Source organism: Uranotaenia lowii, chromosome 3 (assembly GCF_029784155.1).
Source record: "Uranotaenia lowii strain MFRU-FL chromosome 3, ASM2978415v1, whole genome shotgun sequence".
In the NCBI taxonomy this organism is placed as follows: domain Eukaryota; kingdom Metazoa; phylum Arthropoda; class Insecta; order Diptera; family Culicidae; genus Uranotaenia; species Uranotaenia lowii.
In genome coordinates, this window is record NC_073693.1 from 153,473,298 (window position 1) to 153,497,976 (window position 24,679).

General features: G+C 39.8%; 1 protein-coding gene across 3 annotated transcripts in view; it reads left to right on the plus strand.

Annotated features, from left to right (window-relative positions):
- Positions 1 to 24,679, plus strand: part of LOC129751663 (LIM/homeobox protein LMX-1.2) — an 85,431-nt gene that overhangs the window by 36,232 nt on the left and 24,520 nt on the right. For all 3 annotated transcript variants that reach the window (XM_055747307.1, XM_055747306.1, XM_055747305.1), the window contains exons 3-5: positions 23,764 to 23,984; positions 24,118 to 24,308; positions 24,458 to 24,623. In XM_055747307.1, coding sequence (XP_055603282.1) covers positions 23,764 to 23,984; positions 24,118 to 24,308; positions 24,458 to 24,623 — 578 coding nt within the window. The remainder of the gene's footprint in view (positions 1 to 23,763; positions 23,985 to 24,117; positions 24,309 to 24,457; positions 24,624 to 24,679) is intronic.

The window sequence follows — 24,679 nt, forward strand, 5'->3', positions numbered from 1 at the left end:
GCGAGAAGCTCGCCACCGACTATATTCTTCAACATTATCAATCTCTAAATTGAAGGGAGGTACTGAAACCCAGATTGGCAATTCGTGTATTGACGATCGCTGGTGGAATAAACTATTGCTAGTGGAGAGTGTAGCCATGCAAGGACCTTACTCAGATAATAATTAAATGATAACTCAATTGGTTTAATTGGTAGAAACCTGCGTTGAATTATGCAATTCAACAAAAAAAAATTATTGACAAATGATGTAATTCGAATTTTTGCTTCTAAACAGCTATCAGAATTTGTAACCCTGGTTTGAATTGAATTATTGGTAGATTTTGAATAGTAAATTATTTGTTTGTGATTTAGTTTTCTTCGTTTAAACTGAATGTCTGTAATGGTTTAATAACGTTTTGAAAATTGTTTTATAGCTTTCAAATCAATTCTGTATAAACAAGTTTAAAAATGTGAAAATAATGAGTATATCGAAAATAAGTTATAAACACATTTTTTTCATTGTATTGATTTTATCGATGATTCAAACAAAGAAACAGTTCGAAAGTGTTTTAAAAAGCTTATTCTTACAGTTTATAAAGAAATACAAGTAAAAAAAGTAATTACTGGTAATATTCTCGGACTTTCGACTTGACGCGTTTCATTAGGTTTTGTACAGCGGATTGAACACACTTCTTGGCCGCAGCATTCCAATTTTATTTGAAAACCGCCATGGTCCTGTTGGCCTTACCATCCTTCGTGAAAACTCTCTTGACAATAGCCCAATATCGTCCTATGGGGCGAAACTGGGAGCAGTTTGGTGGGGTAAAAACTTTCTCAACGAAATCTACATCGTTATCCTCAAACCATCTAAGAGTGAATTTAGCGTAGTGGGTTGACGCCAAATTCGGCGATTACAATGGTGGAGTCGTATGTTTCTTATAAAGTGGTTGCAACCTTTTCTGCAAACACTCTTTTTGGTAGATATTGGCATTTATTGTTCCTTTTGTAAAGAAACTCGCCGACTTCAATCCGCAGGAGCAGATTGCCTGCCAAACAAGCACTTTCTGGCCAAATTTTTCCACCTCAATCGACTTCTCGTGGTCACTCACATCCTTTCCAATAGCTGCAGTGTAGAATTGTAGTCCCGGAAGAGTACTGGAATCCTCTTTTACATAAGTTTCATCGTCCATGAGAATGCACGCAACTGGCTTCTGCAAAATCCGATGATACCGCTTGCGGGCTCTAGTTTTGGCTCGTGATTTTTGTTCAGCCGTTTGTTCGGACACTTCCTGCTTCTTGTATGTCTTCAAGTTGTTCCGCTGTACCATTCCGATCGATGTTCCAGCTTTTTTCGCCAAATCCCGTATGGACATCGATCGATTCCGGTTGATAAGGTTGATTACCTCCAGATTTGGGTCAGATGGTCCTGGTTTTCTACCTCTTCCTGACAAATCATCGAACGTATAGTGTTCCCCGAACTTGTGGATGATGGATTTTACGCTCGCCGGATGAATGCGGAAACGTTTCGCCGCTTCATTCATCGAGATGCCCTTCTCTAACATCCAAGTGTTCAACACACGAATTTTAACTTCTGTTTTAATTTGCGACATTTTGGGAGAAACACATTTTTCAAACGTAAACAAAGCGCTGGTTCACTCTTGACAGATCAAGATGCTACATACAGGTGAGCACAGTTTTGCGCGTTCACGCGTTAGTAAGTAGAAGGTCCAAATATGTTTATAGTTAATTTTCGATACACTCCTTAAGCCTACCACAGAAATTACGCAGCCATTCAAAAGTACATTTTTTGATAAAAAAATTATTTTTGGTGGAAATGAACTGGAAAAAGCTGTACTTTGTGCCCATGCAAAAATAAGCTTTACTGTATTATTTTTTTCTTTAGTGCTTCTGCGAATCGCACCGTGATACGTTGAGAACAAGGTTATACACAGTGATGGGGAATATCATTCTCGTTTGAAATGAAAAAAAAAACTGTATTGAAGTTTTGTATATAAACATTAATTAGAGGTCAATAAAGTAATTTCCATCGACAAACTTCCATGCAGAAGAGGAATACTTCTCTTAAATTTAAAGTCACTCTATTTTTAGAATAGGTATCCCGTGATTTGTAGCTAGGTAATTGCATTCAGTTAATGCTTGAAAAGTGACTTGGCTGTCCGAGAACATGTAGATACTTGTGTATCTGTATCCTATTTTCAAACAGGCTAAAGTGTGGGTGCGGCGCTTGGCAAAACGACCACTGGTGGGACTCATTCCCCTCGTGGGAGTGAGCCTCTCCTAGACAACCCCTGGTGGCTGTCTCACCAGTGGAGGCAAGTCCTCGGACTGTACCTGGAGGCCAAGGCCGCGTCAACGTGAGCGCTTGGGAAAACAACCACTGATGGTCCGCCCCCCTCGTGGGATTGGACCTTAAGAGACAACCACGCATGGTTGTCCCATCAGTGGAGGCAGGTCCTCTTGACGCTGCCTGGCGGCCAAGGCTCGGAGGGATCTCGATCGCCTGGTTGACCGAGATCCAAAACTCTTTCAGATGGAAGGGCTCTGAAAAGAGCCGATTGTGGCAGCTGGACTCGGGAGCAAGGCGTCGGAACGAAGCAGCGAAGAAAGAAGGCACTATTTCTCAACTTATATACTATTTATTTTCTCTTCACTTCTATTTACAATTTTTATTTACACTTTTCACTTCCGCCGATCTTGACGGTTTGGCGGTTTAATAACGAATGACTACATACGCGCGGCAGCGCGCGTTTTTATACCTTCGGTTTGTCGGCTGCTGCTCGCTGATTGGCCCACGACTGTGTTCTCTCTTCTCTCGCTCTCTCTTTCCAACTTTCAGTCCACTCGTCGGACTGAACATACTCGCCACCACAAAGAATGTTCGAGAACGGTTGGCTTGGTTTTGTGGAACATTCTCGTCGATATTTCTGGAACGCTTCTTTAACATTGAAAATAGCGGCATTTGGGAATGCGCCGCTGCGTGATGCATTTCTCCACTTTATTGTTCGCGTTGACGCTTTTAGAAGAATACTGCCTTAGCTGATACTTCTTCTTGAATTGCATTTCAGGAACATTCTCGACCTTGGGCTGCTCTTTCATCATTGACGTGCTGATCGTTGACGTGCCGCTCTTGAAGAAGACCATTCTTGATTTGGCTGGCTCCTATTCCCTCTTCTCGGATTTATCGATTGCTGGCTGCATCAATCTTAATCTTGATGTGGATTCCGGTAGTGCCAGCTCGTTCTGGATGATTCCATAACTCGATTTGTTCGCCTCGTCGTCTTTTCGATGCTTGCTTCCTTCCTGCTCCATTCACCTACTTTGCTGCCCGATCCACTCCACACACACTCATGACGGAGGTATTCCGTCGGAAGGTACCGGCTTCTACATCCGGCTCGAAGGACCATTTCATGTTGTGGCCATGAAAAGCCATTGGTGGACTGTGGGTGCGGCGCTTGGCAAAACGACCACTGGTGGGACTCATTCCCCTCGTGGGAGTGAGCCTCTCCTAGACAACCCCTGGTGGCTGTCTCACCAGTGGAGGCAAGTCCTCGGACTGTACCTGGAGGCCAAGGCCGCGTCAACGTGAGCGCTTGGGAAAACAACCACTGATGGTCCGCCCCCCTCGTGGGATTGGACCTTAAGAGACAACCACGCATGGTTGTCCCATCAGTGGAGGCAGGTCCTCTTGACGCTGCCTGGCGGCCAAGGCTCGGAGGGATCTCGATCGCCTGGTTGACCGAGATCCAAAACTCTTTCAGATGGAAGGGCTCTGAAAAGAGCCGATTGTGGCAGCTGGACTCGGGAGCAAGGCGTCGGAACGAAGCAGCGAAGAAAGAAGGCACTATTTCTCAACTTATATACTATTTATTTTCTCTTCACTTCTATTTACAATTTTTATTTACACTTTTCACTTCCGCCGATCTTGACGGTTTGGCGGTTTAATAACGAATGACTACATACGCGCGGCAGCGCGCGTTTTTATACCTTCGGTTTGTCGGCTGCTGCTCGCTGATTGGCCCACGACTGTGTTCTCTCTTCTCTCGCTCTCTCTTTCCAACTTTCAGTCCACTCGTCGGACTGAACAGGGGTCATTTTTGAATTTCTCAAAAAAGTTATAAGGTGCTGAATGGAGGCATGTCTTTTGGCGTTGAAAAACAATAAACTCAATTGAATTCACTGCTAGATGCCTAGCAAGTATTGCATGGCTACTTTTCATGCAATACTTCACGAGGCACCAGCAGTAATGTCAATTTAATTTATTGTTTTTCAGCGCCAAAAGACATACCCCTGCTAAACAACTAATAATTTTTTTGCGTAATAAGATACGAAGTTACGGCTTTCGACAAAGCTGTTCAGCGGGTAATTTCCTTTAGAAAATTTATAAATTGATTAAAAAATCATTAGCAATCTCGGCCAAGAAGAAAAAAAAATATGTTGATTTTTCTCATTCGCATACGTAGGAACAGTCGCCTTCGGTTGGCGCTACGCAACAACTCTCCGTTTCATGAAATTACAGTCGGTCGGAATTGCAACTTCTTCTCTTTTGAGATTGTGGTACACTTCCTGACTTATAATTTCAATAGAAGCAAGGTCTCCCATTTTGTTGCCTCAGATTAAAAAATTCTTCAGAATGGAAAACCAGCCCTAGTGAACGTTTACTTTGCAGATAGAGTCAGAGATCTCTACGACCCATTCCTAAACGTGATGAGGTTTTAGAGCATAGTTCGTAAAGTTGGGGAAGGTTAACCCTAAGAGATGCTATGCCAGCATTGCGGGTGATGATTTCGTCCTACACCTCCTATGCTCCTATTCTTTCCTACTGGAACTCCTAGCACTAACTATGAGGCTTGTGGACAAGAATTTCTAAAATTAAAAATTGTTTAGACACCATAGTAAGAATTATACACAAATGTTTGTTCAAATATAATTTTACAACGTCAAATAAAAGGAACATTAATTTAGGAACATATTTATGCTGGGTTTGGGCTTGACGATGTCGAACCAGATACCCTTCAAATAGTGAATGATTGGAGTCGGTATAATAGCAATGTATTACGCCAGCTTCTTGAGGAAGGTTTGCCAACTTTGAGATGCGCAGACTTTAATGAGTTGGTAAGACGTATCGATCTATTGTTAAAAAATAGTGTTAATGCACTAGTAGGGCTAAAAAGTGTTCGTAAAAAACTGGCACTAAATGGTACTGGTTCGGGTACTAACTGGTACTCCAGAGAGCTTAGAGCAACAAAAAAAACAAAGAGATAAACTTTATCGACAATTTTTAAGAACTAAAAGCGAACAAAGTTGGCGTAATTACACAGTTATGAGAAATGAATACTCGCGTAAAATAAAAGAAGCAAAAAACCAATCTATTCAAGATGAGCTAGAAAGAAACAAATACAATGGTAAACTACTATGGAAATCGATAAAACGTTTGATAAGTTCAAATGGGACCAAAACTGGATCGATCTCGTTCAACGGAGTTGAAATCACAAATGAATCTGAAATTGCTGAGAAGTTCAATGACTTCTTTATCGATAGCGTCATAGATATTCATGATAGTATTCCGGCAGGCTCTAATGGCTGCTTGGATCAGATTATTTATAACGGCGGAGACTTTCGCACATTCGAAGCAATAAGTAGTCAAGAATTTGATGAAATAATAAACAACATGAAACCCACGGCTGGTATAGAAAATGTTTCATTACGAGTTTTTAAAGATTCTTTACCAGTACTAGGAAATCCTTTGAGAGATATTATTAACACAAGTCTTCAATCAGGGAGAATACCAGAAACATGGAAATGTTCAACTGTAGTTCCGATTGAAAAACAAAATAAGGCACGAGATGCAACATTATATCGTCCTATAAACATGATGGAAATTCAGAAAAAAGTGCTAGAATTAGCAGTGAAAAGGCAGTTTTTAAGCTTTATTGAAGACGAAGAAATACTAATTGCCGAACAGTCTGGATTCAGGAAGCAACATTCAACAGAATCTGCAGTGAATTTGGTACTACGAAATTGGAAGATCAACATCGAAAATGGTAACTATACAGTTGCTGTGTTTCTGGACTTCAAAAGAGCTTTTGAAACAATTGATCGAGAAATTCTGATTGATGTGTTAACAAGAATTGGCATCAGTGGGACAGTTCTTAACTGGTTCAAGGACTATTTGGGTAACAGAATGCAAAGAACAAAATTTGGTTCATCTTACTCGCGATACAGAGAAAACAACTTAGGTGTCCCACAAGGAAGTGTATTGGGTCCTTTGTTGTTCATACTTTACATCAATGACATGAAAAAATGTTTACAGTATGGTCGTCTGAAGCTATTTGCGGATGACTCAGTCTCCTATTGGAGTGGCAAGGATTTGGAACACGTCATACAAGAAGCAAATGCGGATTTAAAAAATATTGCTAATTTTTTAAAACATCGAAAATTGTGTCTGAACCTCAATAAAACTAGCTGGATGATTATTGGAAATCGCAAAATCGGAGTCTGTTCAAACCTATATATTGATGGTTGTGCAATCGAAAGAGTACGTCAAGTCAAATACCTGGGAGTACAAATCGATGAAAAGCTAAATTTTGTAGCTCACATCGACTATACTATTAAGAAGATTGCTATGAAATACGGAGTTCTTTGCCGAATAAGTAGATACATGACATTCTGGTCAAAAATAATCTACGTGAAATCAGTGATAACGCCACACTTTGACTATTGCGCTACAATACTGCTACATGCATCAGATACGCAGACAAAGCGGCTACAAAGAATTCAAAACAAGATAATGAGAGTGATAATACGATGCAACTGATATACTCCTAGTGCTTTTATGCTTGATATGCTGCAATGGTTGTCAGTTAAGCAGAGGATTACATACAACAGTTTAATTTTTATATTCAAAATGAAGAAAGGAATGTTACCAACTTATTTGTTGGATGGCCTGCAGTACGGAATCGATATCCACAGATACAGTACAAGGAGAGCTCAAGATTTTAGATTGCCAAACACGAAAAAAGAGATGAGCAAACGATCTATTTTCTACAACGGATTGAAGATGTATAATGATCTACCGATGAACATCAAAGACAGTTCAAACTTGAATGTTTTTAAGAAGCTGACAATACAATATGTCAAACAGACAATTTGATACAAAGACTAATCCTAAAAAGGATCATATCAATGTGATGAAGTTCTGACGAAGCATCAGACAGAAAATTGTACGGTGATGGACATACGCGGGAGTAAGACGAACGAGTCGTACAGAAATTGAACTATCAATGTTAATATAATTATCCAGAGGATAAAACAGTCCCTCCCCAAGAAGCGTATGGGGTGGAGGTTGGACCCAAATGGGCCAATGGGACCATCACAAAAAAAAAAGTTTGTTGTACAATTTCTAACTTGCCTCTATTACTACTACACAACTACCTATGATAATTGTTAATGACAAATAGCGACCACAAAAAAACATGATATTATTAGGAGAATAGAACTCGTGCATGCGCGCGCATTTATAGCAAACTAGCTGATCCCATACGAACTCCGTTTCGCTTTCAACTTGGAATATGTCATGAACAGTTTGTATGAAAGTCAATTGCAAGCATTTTCCAGATGCACTTAATTCTGAAGTCATTGTTAAGTAACAATTGCAAAAATATTGAACGATCACTTTGTCTTTCGTCTGCTACTAAATTTGAAATCAGGAATCAATTGACCGTGCCAAAAAACCCCGTGTATAATTTGCCCTTCCCTCAAAACTTTCGTATGCAAATTTTCAAAGTAATCCATTGTATAATAACGTCAATATTGCTAAAAACAGTGAAAAAATAATTTACATGGACGACCCCTTTCGTCGACCCCTGGTAAAACATTTGACTTCTGAAATCGATTGCTCGTCCCTGAAAACTACCGTGTGCAAATTTTCATCTCAACCCGAGGTAAAATGTCTATAATAAATATGAAAAAAAATATCTCAATCCGATGTATAACCACGAAGATATTGCAAAAATATTGAAAGGTTAATATGGACGACCCCCTTTGCCGGCTCCTTACACTGATTAAATACCTGAAATCCATTGCTCCATCCTCAAAACTCTCATGTACCACTTTTCGTATTAATCCGATGTATAATAACGATAATATCGCATGAACAGTGAATAGTTCATATGGACGACCCCTTTGGCTGACCCCTGATTTTAGTTTGGATTAATGAAATCAGTTGTTTGTCTCTAATAACTTCTATGTGCAAATTCTCATCCCAATCCGATGTATAAAAATGTCAATATCACTAAGATACTGAAAATTTAATATGGACGACCCCTTTTGCCGGCCCCTTACACTGAATTTGATACCTTAAATCGATTGCACGCCAATCAAAACTATCGTGTATCAATTTTCATCTGAATACGATGTATAATAACGTCAATATCGCAAAAACAGCTAACAGTTTATATGGACGACCCCTTTGACCGACTCCTTACACAAAATTTGACACCTGAAATCGATTGCTCGTCTTTCAAAACACTCATGTGCAAATTTTCAACACGATCCGACGAAAAGTAACGTCAATATTGCGAAAATAATATCTGTCTTGTATGGACGACCCCCTTCAGAAGGGGTCATCCGAAAATCTAAAAACTTTTTTCATCCTTCCTGGTCCTAATGTGCATTCATGCCAAATTTCAGACCTCTAGCTCTTACGACGGCTGAGTCTATAGAGGACAAACAAACAAACAAACAAACAAACAAACAAACAAACAAACATAAAGAAATTGCTTTTTATATACCGTCAACTGGGGCAACATGCAACAATTTTCAACTTCAATGGCTTCTAAAAAACTTATGTTCACAGTTAATCGTATCCTTTATGCATCAAAAGTTTTAAGGATGCTGGGGCATCAAATTGGCGTAGTTAAAAAAATTATTGGTTTTTTCAGATATTTTTAATTTTTCTAAAAACATGCGATTTTCGCACTCCTTAGAAAATGGGGTAACTTGCAACAAACTTTGTTTTTAATGAAAAATCTTATGAACACGTACGAAAATTCATAGTTTTTAATATATTTGCGATGCCTTAAAGACCATTACGCATGACAACACCAATTGCAGTAGTTTTTGGGTCTGTAAAAACAAACTTTCAAATTTTTTTAAATAAGGATGCTGCATACATTTAGAGGTTAAATAATACTACGAAAAATTCTACAAGCTGAAATCATAAAAATAAATGTTTGGATGAATGAAAATAAAATGTTTACAAACGCGTGATGCAAAACATTCATATTCCAGCACATGGAAACGAGATTTACAAGGTATTTCTTTGGTTTGCATTTTGTTGCATTTAACCCCAGACACCTAACTGAATTTTAAAAATATTCATTTAAAAAAAATGGGTGATTGTTCGAAAAATATTTTTACACCAACAATGTTGGTATAACATGAGGAAACCTGTAAAAAGTTTGTAGGTAATTTTATCAAGCCGATCCGTCATACTGGGTAAGGTTTTTTTCGGCATCAAAAAATGTTAAAATTTGTACATTTATTGCTCGATTTTTCAAATTTTACATAAAAATAAAAAACTTAAGACAACTAGCTTAAGATGCGAGAAATTATGTCATCATCATTTTGTTATCATTAAAAGATAACTTTATTACAATACATTAAATTAAAAATTGATTCAATGTAATGTTATATAAATGTTGCATCGAACCCCGCTGTTGCATGATGCCCCGTTTGACGGTATATAGATAAGCACAATTGGTGAATCTTCCCTGAGGAAAACTAGGCTTGGCAGAAGTTGATGCAATTGAATTCATCCTAGAACGTCGAATAGACATGTGCCTCTAAATTTTATGTGCAAAAATTGTGAACAATCCAAGTTTCCCCCCTCCCCATGTGATAGTCGCATTTGAAGAATGACTAACGCATATGGGAAGTTCTGGATAAGTCGCCCCTTACGACGTGAATCAGTATCCCAGTGGTAAAATCTCTCTAAGCTGCTACCACACAGCATATAAAAATGATTTTGATTTTTTAGTACAAAATAGTAGATTTTCTCATACAACCCTTAAAGTTTATTTTCGTTGTAAACGTTACTTAACAATCCTGCAAAAAATCATGGATGAGTTTTGAAGCAAAACGATTCTTTTAAGACCCCAGGGTTTGAAAAATTCAAAAATGACCCCATATCGACTCAGTTTGTGGTTTGTAATCATACATTTTATTTTTAAGTGGGATAAAGTTGTGATTCCAAGAAGCTCTGCTAGACCTTGAATCTACTATCAACTACTATTGTTAATGTTTCACCTAATATCAATCTGTTTTAAATTTTTTCGAATTGTGCATCATATAACGATTCTCTTAAACATAAACCCCTTCCACAATCTCCATCTGAAATTCCCGTCCGGTTTTTGACGGAAAAGATTTCGACCATTGCCAAACGATAGCAACGACTGTTGGCACCGTATTATTTTTTGTCCAATTTGGTTGGCCTGCAGTAAACGACTTCAGCTCATAAAATTGTTTCGAAATGATCCGTGGAATCCGTCGGACCGGCCGACGATGGATAAGGAAGGGCGTCGGCATCTCTCGTTCGCCGATCAAACGATGCCAATGGTCACATATTGGGGCCGCACAAAACCGGAAGGACACGATGGGATTGGGTACCTACGTGAGTTTTGTTGGGTAAACGAATCCGAGCATCCCGAAGACAAATAGCCGCCATCCGTTTTATGGCAATTTCTGGTTCGCCAACTTGGGAACGATTCGATTCCCTTTTGCTTTGATGACCTGTGGGTCGGGACCGTTTTTTTTTTTTTTTTGTAGGCTTCCCTTTGTTTTGGCTTCTTTTCGGGATGACTCTCTGGGTGACCGTCATCGGAGAACCATATTCTTTTGCCATTGGGGGTTTGCCGGCAAGTACAAATAAAAATGGCTCTAGATGGTTTTCTTCTCCGTCAACTTCCATAAATACGACTTTCTTGATCCGTTTCAACATCAACGAAGGCATTTTCATGGTATTTTGACCTAACGAGGGTGAAAATCTTCTCACCCCACCACACACCGGCTTAAACTTTTGGACCATCCGGTTTTATCTTACGACCCATTTTATTTCCACAGCCGGTCGTTCGAGATGACATAAACATATTTGGCCAGGTCATAAAGATGTACTTTTTAGAGCGCGTTAAAGAAATAATTTTTAAAGACATCCTGGACTTGGTTTGAGCAAGTGTCCATTGGTATAAATTCTTCCCCGTTGAAATGGTGCTGTAGAGAGTTTTAAATTTATCATTGCACTGCTTTTCCTAAAGAGTTTTCAGGAACGAAGGGGTAACTTTACAGCCGTTGTCGTTACATCAGCATAAATTTGATAGATTTGGATGTTCCCTTGTTAGCATTCTGCCCAACATGAGCTATTTGTGCTGTTCCATGCCCCTCGGATAAAATCGCTGAATTGGTATGCAGACAGGGGTGCAAAAAATATGTTGCATGCTCCCTTTAACAAACCATCCATTGCTATACCTACTAGCGGCGACCGCTGAGAGTTTTGATGCTCACTAACGGAGGCTAGTCTGCTGACGTATGATTTCCCCGATTCGGAGAAAAATAAGGAAAAAAAAACTTTCCAACCTACCATACATCAGACTTCAGAGTGATGTTTCCCCGTACGGACTGACTGACTGCAATATATTTTGTGGGTAGGTACACGGTTTATAGTGTAAAGGCATTGTTTGAACAGATGATAAATTGAATTTTAATGACAATAAGAGCGTGCGGTGTACGATAAATCAAGCGCAATTTGTCATTATTTGAGGTGCACGTGGATCGAAACCGAACTACTATAGTTTGTGGTTGTAAAGTCATTTCGAAAAATGTGTTCGATACACAGAGATTGTTTTGAACTTGTTGAATAGTAAAATTTGAATCAGGTAACATGCAAACTCTAAAAAAAAATTGACGATATATCAACTTCTTACATTTCGATTTGACTTCTGCAAAGTTTGTTTATATGAATGTTTTATTTTAATTTACACAGTCGGGGTAAGATGAAACATACTTTAGAGCAAATTACCCACATACTGCGATGTTTATTTTTAATTCCATATTTTCACATAATTGAGTTTTATGTGTATTTGCAAAACGAGATTGTTAACACACTAAGGACCGCAGAGAAATCTAAGCCGGGAGATAGCGAAATTTGGCATTCTAAATCTCGGAAACAATTGGAACAAATTTTACAAATAAAGTATTTTTGAGTTGTTGAATGTGTTTTGTTTAATTTTGTCGAATACAGATTCATTATCAAATTTGTTACATTAGAGTTAAATGCTTCTAAAGGGTGATGGTCAAAATTTGGTCAAGGGAAAACGCGTGTAAATCGGTGAAATCGTTTATTAAAAAAATCAAATTAAAATTCTTTTTCAAGTTTAATGAGTATAAAATTCAGGAAAAATATTCAGTTAGGCTACCGCTTTTCCAAATCCGAATCGCCGGGCCTTCCACTTAACCCCTGCCATCAGATTTTGTACAGGCACCAGTCCACCTTCTTCGCCGCAGAAAGCCAGTTTGCCTTGAACTGCTGCTCGTCCTTAGCAGTTTTTTTTTGTCTTCTTTAGGTTCCGCTTGACAATAGCCCAGTATTTCTCAATTGGGCGGAGCTCTGGCGTGTTGGGAGGGTTCTTGTCCTTGGGAACCACCTGCACGTTGTTGGCGGCGTACCACTCCATGGCCTTTTTACCGTAATGGCAAGATGCTAAATCCGGCCAAAACAGTACGGAACAACCGTGTTTCTTCAGGAAAGGCAGCAGACGTTTATTCAAACACTCTTTCACGTAAATTTCTTGGTTTACAGTCCCGGAAGCTATGAAAATGCTGCTCTTCAAGCCACAGGTACAGATGGCTTGACAAACCAGATATTTCTTCGCAAACTTTGACAGTTTCATGTGCTTGAAAATATCTGCTACCTTTCCCCTTTCTTTTTGCCGTATAAAATTCCTGTCCCGGAAGCTGCTTGTAGTCGGCTTTGACGTAGGTTTCGTCGTCCATTACCACACAGTCAAACTTCGTCAGCATCGTCGTGTACAGCCTCCGGGATCGCGCTGGCCGTCGTATTTTGTTTATCATCGCGATTTGGAGTCACTACCTTCTTGTAAGTCGATAGTCTGGCTCGTTTTTTGGCTCGATGCACGGTTGTAGACGGTACATCCAGCTTATTTGCGGCATCTCGGAGAGAGAGGTTAGGGTTTCGCTTGAAACTACCGGCAACTCTCTTTGTCGTCTCAGCGGCTTCCGGTTTTCGATTTCCCCCCGATCCAGACTTCCTGGCTGCCGGCAAACGTTTCCCAAACACTTTAATTACATTTGCAACGGTTGATTTGGCAACTTTTAGCGATTTTGCCAGCTTTGATACGCTGCTCTTCTTCCTTGGACGGCATTTGACAACTGAAGAGTGAATTCCAAAATCAAAGTCTGAGCAACATTCTACTCACACACACCTTCAAAATAAGGGGTGTTCAGGTTTTTCAAATGCACAATTGAAAGAAATACGTTAAGTTGATATTTACCAAATTTTGACCGTATCACTCTTTATGTGTACCACATTCGCGGCGAGCGAAAAAAACGAGATACCGTTAACATTGGACATCATGCAACACTTTTCAACTTCAACAGCTTCTTAAAACTTAATGTCAACAGATAATCATACTGCTTGCACACCAACAGTTTTAAGGTTGTTGGGAGATCATATTGACCTAGTCTGAAAAATTATTGGTTTCACCAGTTATTTTTAAATTTACAAAAACATGCAATTTTCACCCTACCAAGAAAAAGAGGTAAGTTGCAACGTTTCAATGAAAATCAAATGAAAATATTTGAAAATTTATAGTTTTTGATATATTAGTGATTTCATAAAGCATAAAACGACAATTGCAGAAATTTTTGGCTTTGTTAGAATTATATTTTACATTTTTTCTGTCAAAAATGTTTTTAAAGTAAACGCATAAGGGTGCTGCATACATTTTGGAGTAAAAAATACTACAAAAATTCTAGCTGCATGAAAAATAATGTTTGGGTGGGTGAAATTTTAAAACTAACAAACGCGTGATGCAAAACAATTATATTCATGCATATGGAAACGAGCTTTTAAAGCGAATTTTTTATTTGCATTTTGAGAAATTTTAGCCCAGATTGGTAACTGACTTATAAAAGTATTTATTTAAAAAAATTGGTAATTGTCCGAAAAATATTTTCACACCAACAGTGTTGGTATAGAATAAAAGAAGCACTATAGAGTTTGTTGGCGATATCATTAAATAAGGCAATTCGTCATATTGGTTTAGCTTTTTACAGCATCGAAAAATGTAGAAATTTGTACATCTATGGTTCGAGTTTTTAAATTTTCTTTTTATGAGAAACTATGTCATCATCACTTTGTTTCCATTAAATGATAACTTTATTACATCATATTAAATTAAAAAAGTGTTGTGCTATTAGACTGAGTCGATTTGGGGTCATTTTTTGAATATCTTAACTTAAACCCTGGGGTCTAAAATGCTTCGTTTTGGCTCAAAACTCATCCATGATTTTTTGTAGAATTTTTGAGTAACGTTTACATTAGTAAATTTGGACTTTTAAGTTTGTATGGGAAAATTGAATACTTTGTACTAAAATATCAACATAATTTTTGTTTTTTCTGTGGAACCAAGCCTGCTCATGGTTTTTGAGCCAATTTATAAAATCTCAGAAGGAAATTTTCCGATGAACAACTTTTTTGAAGACCGTAAGAAAAAAGTTTTAGTTTTAGATATTTTATTCGGACATGTTTTTTGGCATTGATAAACAACAAATTCAATTGACATCGCTGCTGGGGCCTTGTGAGGCATTGAATGATTACTTTTCACGTAATACTTCGCAAAGTCCCAACAGTGATGTCAATTGAATTTATTGCTTTACAATGTCAAAAGACATACGTTCCTGTTAAACAGCTTGTAACTTTTTTGTCTAATAAGCTCCGAAGTTACGGTCTTCGACAAAGTTGTTCAGCGGAAAATTTCCTTTGGAGAATTTATAAATTGTCACAAAAACCATGAGCAGGCTTGGTTCCACAGAAGAAACAAAAAGTTTGTGGATTTTTCAGTTGAAAATATCCAATTTTCCTATACAACCTTAAATGCCTAAATTTAATCATTCAAACGTTACTCAAAAATTCTACAAAAAAATCGTGGATGAGTTTTGAACCAAAACGAAGCATTTTAGACCCAAAAGTTTGAGAAATTCAAAAATGACCAAAAATCGACTCAGTATAGTGGTATACAAATGTTGCATCTAACCCTGCTGTTGCATGACGCCCCGTTTGAAGGTATCTCATATTTGGTCTGCAATGTGTCAATATTTAAACTAATTGATAATTTTTTTTTATTTCTAATACTTGAATTTATGATTAAGGACAAACTGCATCAATTATGGAATATTTAATGTGTAATGAAGAACCTAAAATAAATCTGTGATATTTAGTTGCTAATAAGTTCAACCATGCTGATTCCGATAAATATCTTTCATACTTAGAAACAAACATATTTTTTTAAATCAGTATATTCTTCAAAATAACCGAAGTTTGGATGAAGGTGACAGAAAACCAATGCACAGTGGTTGTTCAAAGAAAAAAAAAAAGAACCTGGCTCTGTCTCATTCATTATCGCTCCGCGCGCATTGAACTCTTAAAATGTTGGCTTATTAACGCTTTTGTGTTATCCAAGCTCTAGTATATGGCCCAAATCTTTCCTCCTAACAACAAACATATAGCAGTTATAAAATCAGAAGTCGGAAAATTTTTGTGGGCTGGATATATTTTTAAGGTAAATAGGGATCAATTATATATTCACATTACAGCAAATCCTACAAAAATGCCGGGAACACCAAGTCCCTACGCTCCATCTATTCATCGACTTCAAAGCCGCATACGACACGATCGACCGTAACGAGCTATGGAAAATCATGGACGAGAACGGCTTTTCCGGGAAGCTGATCAGACTGATCAAGGCGACGATGGATGGAACGCAGTGCTGTGTGCGGATCTCGGGTGAATTGTCGAGTTCATTCGCATCGCGCAGGGGGCTTCGACAAGGTGATGGTCTATCCTGCATGATGTTCAACGTGGCGCTAGAAGGTGTTATTCGACGAGCGGTGGGCGAAACGCGGGGCACGATTTTCAACAGATCCAGTCAACTTATCTGCTTTGCCGATGACATTGATATAGGTAGTCGGCAGATCATCTGCGGCGGTGGAAGAGATCTACCGCAAACTGAAACGCGAACCAGGAAGGATTGGGTTGATGATTAATACGTCCAAGACGAAGAATATGCTGGCCTGCGGATCAGAGACCGACCGAACCCGCTTGTCCAGTAATAACAAGGTCACGATCGACGGCGACGAGCTGGAGATAGTCGAAGACTTTGTCTATCTCGGCTCACTGGTGACCGCAGACAATGATACCAGCCGTGAGATCCGGAGGCGAATTTTCAGCGGAAGTCGTGCCTACTATGGACTCCACAAGCAACTGCGGTCGAGAAGACTTAGCCCTCGCACGAAGTGTAACCTGTATATGACGCTTATTAAACCGGTTGTTCTCTACGGGCACGAGACATGGATATTGCTCGAGGAGGACCTGCGTACACTCGGAGTATTCGAGCGACGAGTGTTAAGAACCATTTTTGGCGGCGTACAGGAGAACGGAGTGTGGAGGCGAAGGATGAACCACGAACTCGCGCGACTCTACGGCGAACCCAGTATCCAGAAGGTGGTGAAAGCTGGCCGGATACGCTGGGCAGAACATGTTGCGAGAATGCCGGACGACTGTCCTGCAAAACAGGTGTTCGCTACGAATCCGGTAGGAACAAGACGAGCGGGGGCGCAACGAGCGAGGTGGTTAGACCAAGTGGAGCGTGATCTGGCGAATGTGGGGTGCCCGAGAAATTGGAGAACGGTTGCTATGAACCGAGTGAATTTTAGGAATTATGTTCGTCAAGTTATGTCGTAAGACGGAATACTATGTAAATAAAATAAATAAGGGATTAATTATATCTAAGCTGTACTGATGGAGGTCTGAGTCTTGTAGATCATGAATCTAAAATAATGGCTTTATTTGCGAAAAATTTAGAGACTAAAGATACAAACAACATAATGACAGAAAATTACATTCTAAGTTATTCCAAACCCCACGTACTTCCTGTCTCCTTAAGAAACAGTATTGAAGTAGCTAAAAGTTTAGTTGCAAACCCAGATTTAGTCGAATGTGCTCAGATATATACATATATACTAAATAGAAAAAATATTGTCCCAAAAGTAAAAATAGATCATCCCCATATTAACTGGGATATAGTTTGGAAAAATTGTCATCAAAAATATCTATCATCTGAGGACCGAGCTAGGATTTTTGTATTCTGTAACGATATTGTACCAAATCGAGAGAAGCTTTTTGCTTATGGTGATGGAAATTTGGTTGATGGTAATTGTCAAAGGTGCTCCATGGCTGATAATAATTATTGGCTTGCTGAATGCACAGAATCTAAAAAAGTGTCAGATTAGATAAAAGAAATGATCAGGAAAAGATGTAAAATGAAAATTAATAATTTAGAAGATCTTCTCTTAAAAGAAGTGGATTCGAATAATAAGAACGAAAAGGCTGCTTTGTGGTTTTGTAGCAAAGCCATGACGCATTGCTTTTTAATTGTACCAATTAAAAAGAGAAATGCGCAATTTGAGATGGGAGAATCGAGAAGTGTTTGAAAAAGAATTCGGAGATCGTTTGAATTGCTTTTAATTGTATGTGGAAAGAAAAAGGTTAGCTTAGGATGTCGGGCTGGATAATTATTGTAAATTAATGCGAAGACTCCAATGATCTGCACTGCTTTTGATAAAAACACTCCAAAACCATCTTTTGTCCAGAATATATTTTTTATTCGGAAAAAAGGCAAATTAAAAAATTGCCAATGACACCATTTATTTTGGAAATTTTTTACCCTAGACTTGGCTTACCAGATAATTTAAGAAAAAACGGGACATTTAAAAAAAACTTTTTTGACCATTCCCAAACAAATGTATATGTTCCTTCTGCCAAAATAGCTCATAGAAAGTAGTAAAATATGGGTAAATAAAATTTATTTTATGAATTGAATTTTCAAGAAAACTTAAATTTTTGTATTTTGCGAACGCTCAAGTCGAAAATGTTGTAGCTCAAAGTAATTTACAATTACTAATTTGAAGAAAGTTTTTAAATTTATAACAGCCGTTTTTGATCATTTACCTAGTTTCTTTAATTGATCTCGTCCATTCATTCATTATTTGATTGAAAATAGTTTTTTTTTCATTCGGTAGTCCTATTCTATATTATCCAGAATTTCCTTTTTCTTAAGCTTTACTTTCAAGGGATTCTGCTAGAATTCCTAAAGCCATCATTATTTGGAAGCAACTAAGAGATTATTTTCTTCAATAGAAAAATATTAACATCGCTAGAACGTGCTCAAAGAACGCATACATGAACCATATGGTTGTGATTCAGAACCTGATTTTTTATTCTGCAATTGAAGGCAATAAATGTATGATAAAAGCAGAATCGAATATTTCAAGTAATTCAGTGTTATTGGGCTTGGGCCTGCTTAAAAGAATAAAGCCTGCTCTTTACTCTTATACAGATTTCCATAAGAATGGCAGCTAATCGGAGTGAAATTGGAGTGAAGGCTATTTCTCTCTCTGTTTCACTCACGAGAAATCGTATACCGGGATTGCGAGCGCGCCCATCGACCATAACCATATTCACCCCCCTCTATGACTTTTCCAAATTTTTCATTTCATTAAATTCAAAACAAAATCAAGAATTCAGAATCTCTGAATTTGAAGCGAATACAAAAATTTGTTACGATTGGCTCGTGTTAATTGAGGCATATGAGGGAAATTAGTGACAATTTAAAAAAAGTTGTCCCTACATTTTATAAATAGAAATTCCAAATCAACACTCAACAACAAACTTTTGTTGAGTAATTTTTCAACAAAAGTTATTTGGTATAATTCAGTCAAGGGGATCGTAAGTTACAGCTGCTTGAGTTTGGTGGACCGACTTTTTTCAGTATTGAGCCTTTTAAGTGATAAATTAACTTTTTTGTTTAATGAACACCCCCACGGAGTGGAAAATTTTTAAATTTGGAAAGCACATCCACTAAGAAAAGTTCCAACTTTTTATAGAAATTAGAGCTTTTGCGGGTATTTTGTAACGGATTTTTGCCGCCTTGGGGGGGGGGGGGGGGGGGGGGTTGGTGATCACCCCGATCACCCCCCCATAGGACCGCGCCTGAGCGAAAACGGAGAGCTGTTTGTAGAATTTTGTGGCAACAACAACATGATGATCGGTGGATCGCTCTTCCCCCATCGACCAGCACATAAGGTCACTTGGGTATCCCGAGATGGCCGAACAGAAAATCAAATTGACCACATCTGCATCAGTCGAAAATGGAGAAGAAGCCTTCTTGATGTCCGCAACAAACGAAGCACAGACATTGCATCTGACCAACACCTCGTCCTCGGCGAGATACGACTGAGAGTTGAGCGTGTCCAACGGCGCGAGGAGAAAGTCGGGTGTCGATACGTCGTCCGCCGGTTGGAGAATCCAGAGGTGAAAAGGGCATACGTTGAACAGCTAGAATTCCGAGCCTCGGAGCTGCCGACAGACGGAACAGTCGAAGAACAGTGGTGTGGAATCAAGAATGCCTTTATCACGACGAGCCATGGTACTCTCGGTAAAGTTTGTGGAAGACGAAGTGAATGGATGTCGGATGAAACCTGGAGGATGATCGATGATCGGAGAAAGGCGAAAGTCGGAATTGAGCAGGCATATACCGGGTCAGCCAAAGCAGCTGCCCGCTTACGATATGCGGAGCTGGAAAAGGCAGTTAAACGAGCTTGTAGACGAGACAAGAGAGCCTGGACAAACTCCCTAGCCGAAGAGGGAGAAAGAGCCGCCGCCATTGATTATTATGATATTTCTCGCCGCCTTAGTGGTGCAAGGACTAATGCAAGAATGCCGCTGAAAAACCGAGCAGGTCAGCTGCTGACAGATCGAACAGATCAGCTCAAGCGTTGGACTGAGCGTTTTGATCAACTTTTCCGAGTTACAAATAGCAATGGCCAACAGAACCCGCAGCTCGAGGCGCCCACAGTAAGTCGCATTAATGGCGTCAACTCGGAAGCGCCCTCGCTGGCTGAAATATAAGCGGCAATCAAGGACATGAAATCCAACAAAGCGCCTGGAATCGATTGCATTCCTGCTGAAATGCCCAAAGCCGACCCTGCCTTGTCAACACAAATGTTGCACCGTCTTTTCGCTGACATTTGGGATACTGCAACATTCCCGGCCGACTGGATGCAGGGTATCCTCGTAAAGGTCCTAAAGAAACGAGACCTAACAGAGTGCGGCAACGCTACGAATAATACTGGAACAAATCAACGAATTCCAGGACTCTCTTCTGCTGGTGTTCGTTGATTTCGAAAAAGCATTTGACCGACTGAACCACGAAAACATCTGGGCTGCTCTTAGACGACGAGGGGTCCCAGAGAAACTAGTCCATCTCATCGAAGCACAGTACGAGGCATTTTCGTGCAAGGTCTTGCACGACGGTGTCTTGTCCGAACCAATCCCGGTAACTGCTGGAGTGAGACAAGGATGTATTTTGTCACCGCTGCTTTTTCTCATCGTAATGGATGAGATCTTGACTGGATCGATTGACTGTAGACCAAACCGAGGATTGCCGTTCAATCCTTCAACCATGGAGCAACTGAACGACCTTGACCTGGCAGACGATATTGTTTTGCTCGCCCAAACACAACAAGACATGCAGAGCAAACTCGACGACCTCACCGAAAGCTCCAAGGCAGCAGGTCTCAAAATCAATGTCGGAAAGACCAAGTCGATGGAAATCAATACAGAAAATCGTTCCAATTTCGTGGTAGCTGGACAACAGGTTGAGACAGTGGAGTGCTTCCAGTATCTTGGTAGCCAGATTACGCCTGATGGTGGTACCAAGAAGGACATCGAAACCCGGATCAGAAAAACCCGATTTGCGTTTGCGTGTCCGAAACATCTGGCGGTCACGCCAGATCTCTCTACGAACTAAGATCCGAATCTTCAACTCAAACGTCAAATCCGTATTGCTGTACGGGTGTGAAACTTGGTGCACATATGCGGTGACGACGCGAAAACTGCAAGTTTTTGTGAATCGCTGCCTGCGGAACATCATCCGCGCTTGGTGGTCTGGCAACTGGATCTCAAACGTTGAACTTCATCGCCGGTGTCATCAAAACGCGCTAGAAATCGAGATTCGGGAACGTAAGTGGAGATGGATTGGGCACACGCTGCGAAGAGATGAAAACGAGATTTGCAGAGAGGCGCTTGACTGGAATCCAGATGGGCATCGAAGAAGAGGCAGGCCCAAAAGATCGTGGCGGCGAAGTCTAGCCGCTGAAATCCGCACAGTCGACGAGAACCTTGGCTGGCAGCAAGTGAAGCGCTGGCTCCGGATCGCCAGCAGTGGAGATCTTTTATCTCAGCCCTATGCGCCGGTCAATCGGCGCTGGACCCTTAGATAGATAGATGGAAGAAGATAAAAAAATAACAGAGTTCAAAATGATCGAGGAGAGATTTTTTAAGAAGCGAAACCTTCGATACGCTAAATCATGATATTTTGCTGACTAAAATTTACAAATATTGGATAAGGGGATTAGCTAATGATTTAATTCAAAGCCATCTTGATAACCGAAAACAATTTTTCGTTATCGAATGAATAGGAAATGAATCTAAACACATCTGCGTTGGCGTGCCTCAAGGTAATATAGAGCCGATTCTTTTCTTTCTATACATCAATGGTATATGTAATCTTCCACTTATAGGGACAGCAAGGTTATCCGCTGATGATACAGCCGAAACTGAAAATTATCTGAACATCTTTAAGTATTTGCCTCAGAAATTTAACGGTATTTTAAGATTTTGACGATGACGTCAACTTATTTTTGCCACATGGCACTCAAGCTAGTATCCATTTCTATATACATAATAGTATATGTTTTACATAGATGTAAAATGTCAAATCAGAACAGAAGTAACTTCATTTTTATTCTTAATGGCATTTGACTGACTGTAACAATCACTATGATTTGATATTGCAGTAAATAGTGGATATAAAGGGTGATACGGTCAAAATTTGGTCAATTTCAACTTTACGTATTTTTTTCAATTTTGCATTTAAAAAACCTGAACACCCCTCATTTTGAAGGTGTGTGTGTGTGTGTAGAATGTTGCTCCTATATAGATTTTGGAATTCACTCTTCAGTTGTCAAAATGCCGTCCAAGGAAGAAGAGCAGCGTATCAAAATTTTGCTCGCGCATCGCGAAAATCCGAGCTACTCGCACGCAATGCTGGCAAAATCGCTAAAAGTTGCCAAATCAACCGTTACAAATGTAATTAAAGTGTTTGGGGAACGTTTGTCGACAGCCAGGAAGTCTGGATCGGGGGAAATCGAAAACCGGAAGCCGCTGAGACGACAAAGAGAGTTGCCGGTAGTTTCAAGCGAAACCCTAACCTCTCTCTCCGAGATGCCGCAAATAAGCTGGGAGTATCGTCTACAACCGTGCATCGAACCAAAACACGAGCCGAACTATCGACTTACAAGAACTCCAAATCGCGATGATAAACAAAATACGACGGCCAAAGCGCGATCCCGGAGGCTGTACACGACGATGCTGACGAAGTTTGACTGCGTGGTAATGGACGACGAAACCTACGTCAAAGCCGACTACAAGCAGCTTCCTGGACAAGAGTTTTATACGGCAAAAGGAAGGGGAAAGGTAGCAGATATTTTCAAGCACATGAAACTGTCAAAGTTCGCGAAGAAATATCTGGTTTGGCAAGCCATCTGTACCTGTGGCTTGAAAAGCAGCATTTTCATAGCTTCCGGGACTGTCAACCAAGAAATTTACGTGAAAGAGTGTTTGAATAAACGTCTGCTGCCTTTCCTGAAGAAACACTGTTGTTCCGTACTGTTTTGGCCGGATTTGGCATCTCGCCATTACGGTAAAAAGGCCATGGAGTGGTACGCCGCTAACAACGTGCAGGTGGTTCCCAAGGACAAGAACCCTCCCAACACGCCAGAGCTCCGCCCAATTGAGAAATACTGGGTTATTGCCAAGCGGAACCTAAAGAAGACCAAAAAAAATTACTAAGGACGAGCAGTAGTTCAAGGCAAACTGGCTTTCTGCGGCGAAGAAGGTGGACAAGGTGCTGTACAAAATCTGATGGCAAGGATAAAGCGTAAGGCCCGGACATTCGGATTTGGAAAAGCGGAAGCCTAACTGAATATTTTTCCTGAATTTTATACTAATTAAACTTGAAAAAGAAATTTAATTTGATTTTTTAAATAAACGATTTCACCGATTTACACGCGTTTTCCCTCCACCAAATTTTGACCGTATCACCCTTTATTGGTCATTAGGAAGAAAATTTGATTTGATTTGACGCCAAGAATATCGCCAGTCTTCAATTTTTCTAAGCACTTCTTCATAGTGCTGCAAATCAACGTTTCTTTCATTTTTCTTTGAATGACAAACAGCTGCGTGCGTTTGATGAGAAGTTTGATTTTTTAAAACATTTTTCTTAAACTTTAAGATGAAAACAATTGTCCTCTGACCTAACGATCTAATAATGAAAACAACCCTTCCTCTTTGCAGATTGTACGGCCGGAACAGATGTCTCGGATGTGGTGAAAAGATCGGCGCCGACGAGCTGGTAATGCGAGCGCTCGATAATGTGTTCCATCTCAAGTGCTTTATCTGTGTGGTGTGCGGCATCCGGCTGCAGAAGGGTGATCAATATGTCATTAAGCAGAGTCAGCTCTTCTGTCGGCCGGACTACGAGAAGGAAGTGGAAATGTTCCAGGGATATGGTTACGGTGGGTTTTCGATGCGCATGATTGGATGTGCTTTTTATTATGCCTTCTACTTTTCAATTCGTCATACATTGCTCCACTGCATTCACGATGGTACTGAACTGAACCTCTTGCCAATTTTCATTGCCATTGACAGATGATTATTGCTGTGATGATATCTTTCAAACCCGAATCGATGGTCGGCGGGGGCCAAAGAGGCCTCGTACCATTCTCACAACTCAACAGCGTCGAGCTTTTAAAGCATCGTTTGAAATTTCGCCCAAACCGTGCCGCAAGATACGGGAAGGGTTGGCAAAGGATACCGGACTGAGCATACGAATTGTTCAGGTAGGTTTCTTATTTTTTTTAAAGATTCAAAAAAATAACAAAGCATTAACTCATGACTAATCATAAGCAATCACGAACTTCCGAACAAACTCCTTCACCTCTAATTTATAAGCGCTACATTTCCATATGAAATTTTTCTATCCTAACAGGTGTGGTTTCAAAATCAACGAGCCAAAATGAAAAAGATCCAGAAGAAACAGCTCAAAGACGGAAACAAAGCCAACCAAAACAACGCAAACAAGGGAAACGAATCCCAAGATGAACTGTCGGATAACGAGACGAAACTTCCGCTCAAGATTAAGGATGAGAATTCTAGTAAGTACCTCTACCTTTGCTTGTTTCTGGTTCCTGCATTTTATTTTTCAAACAGG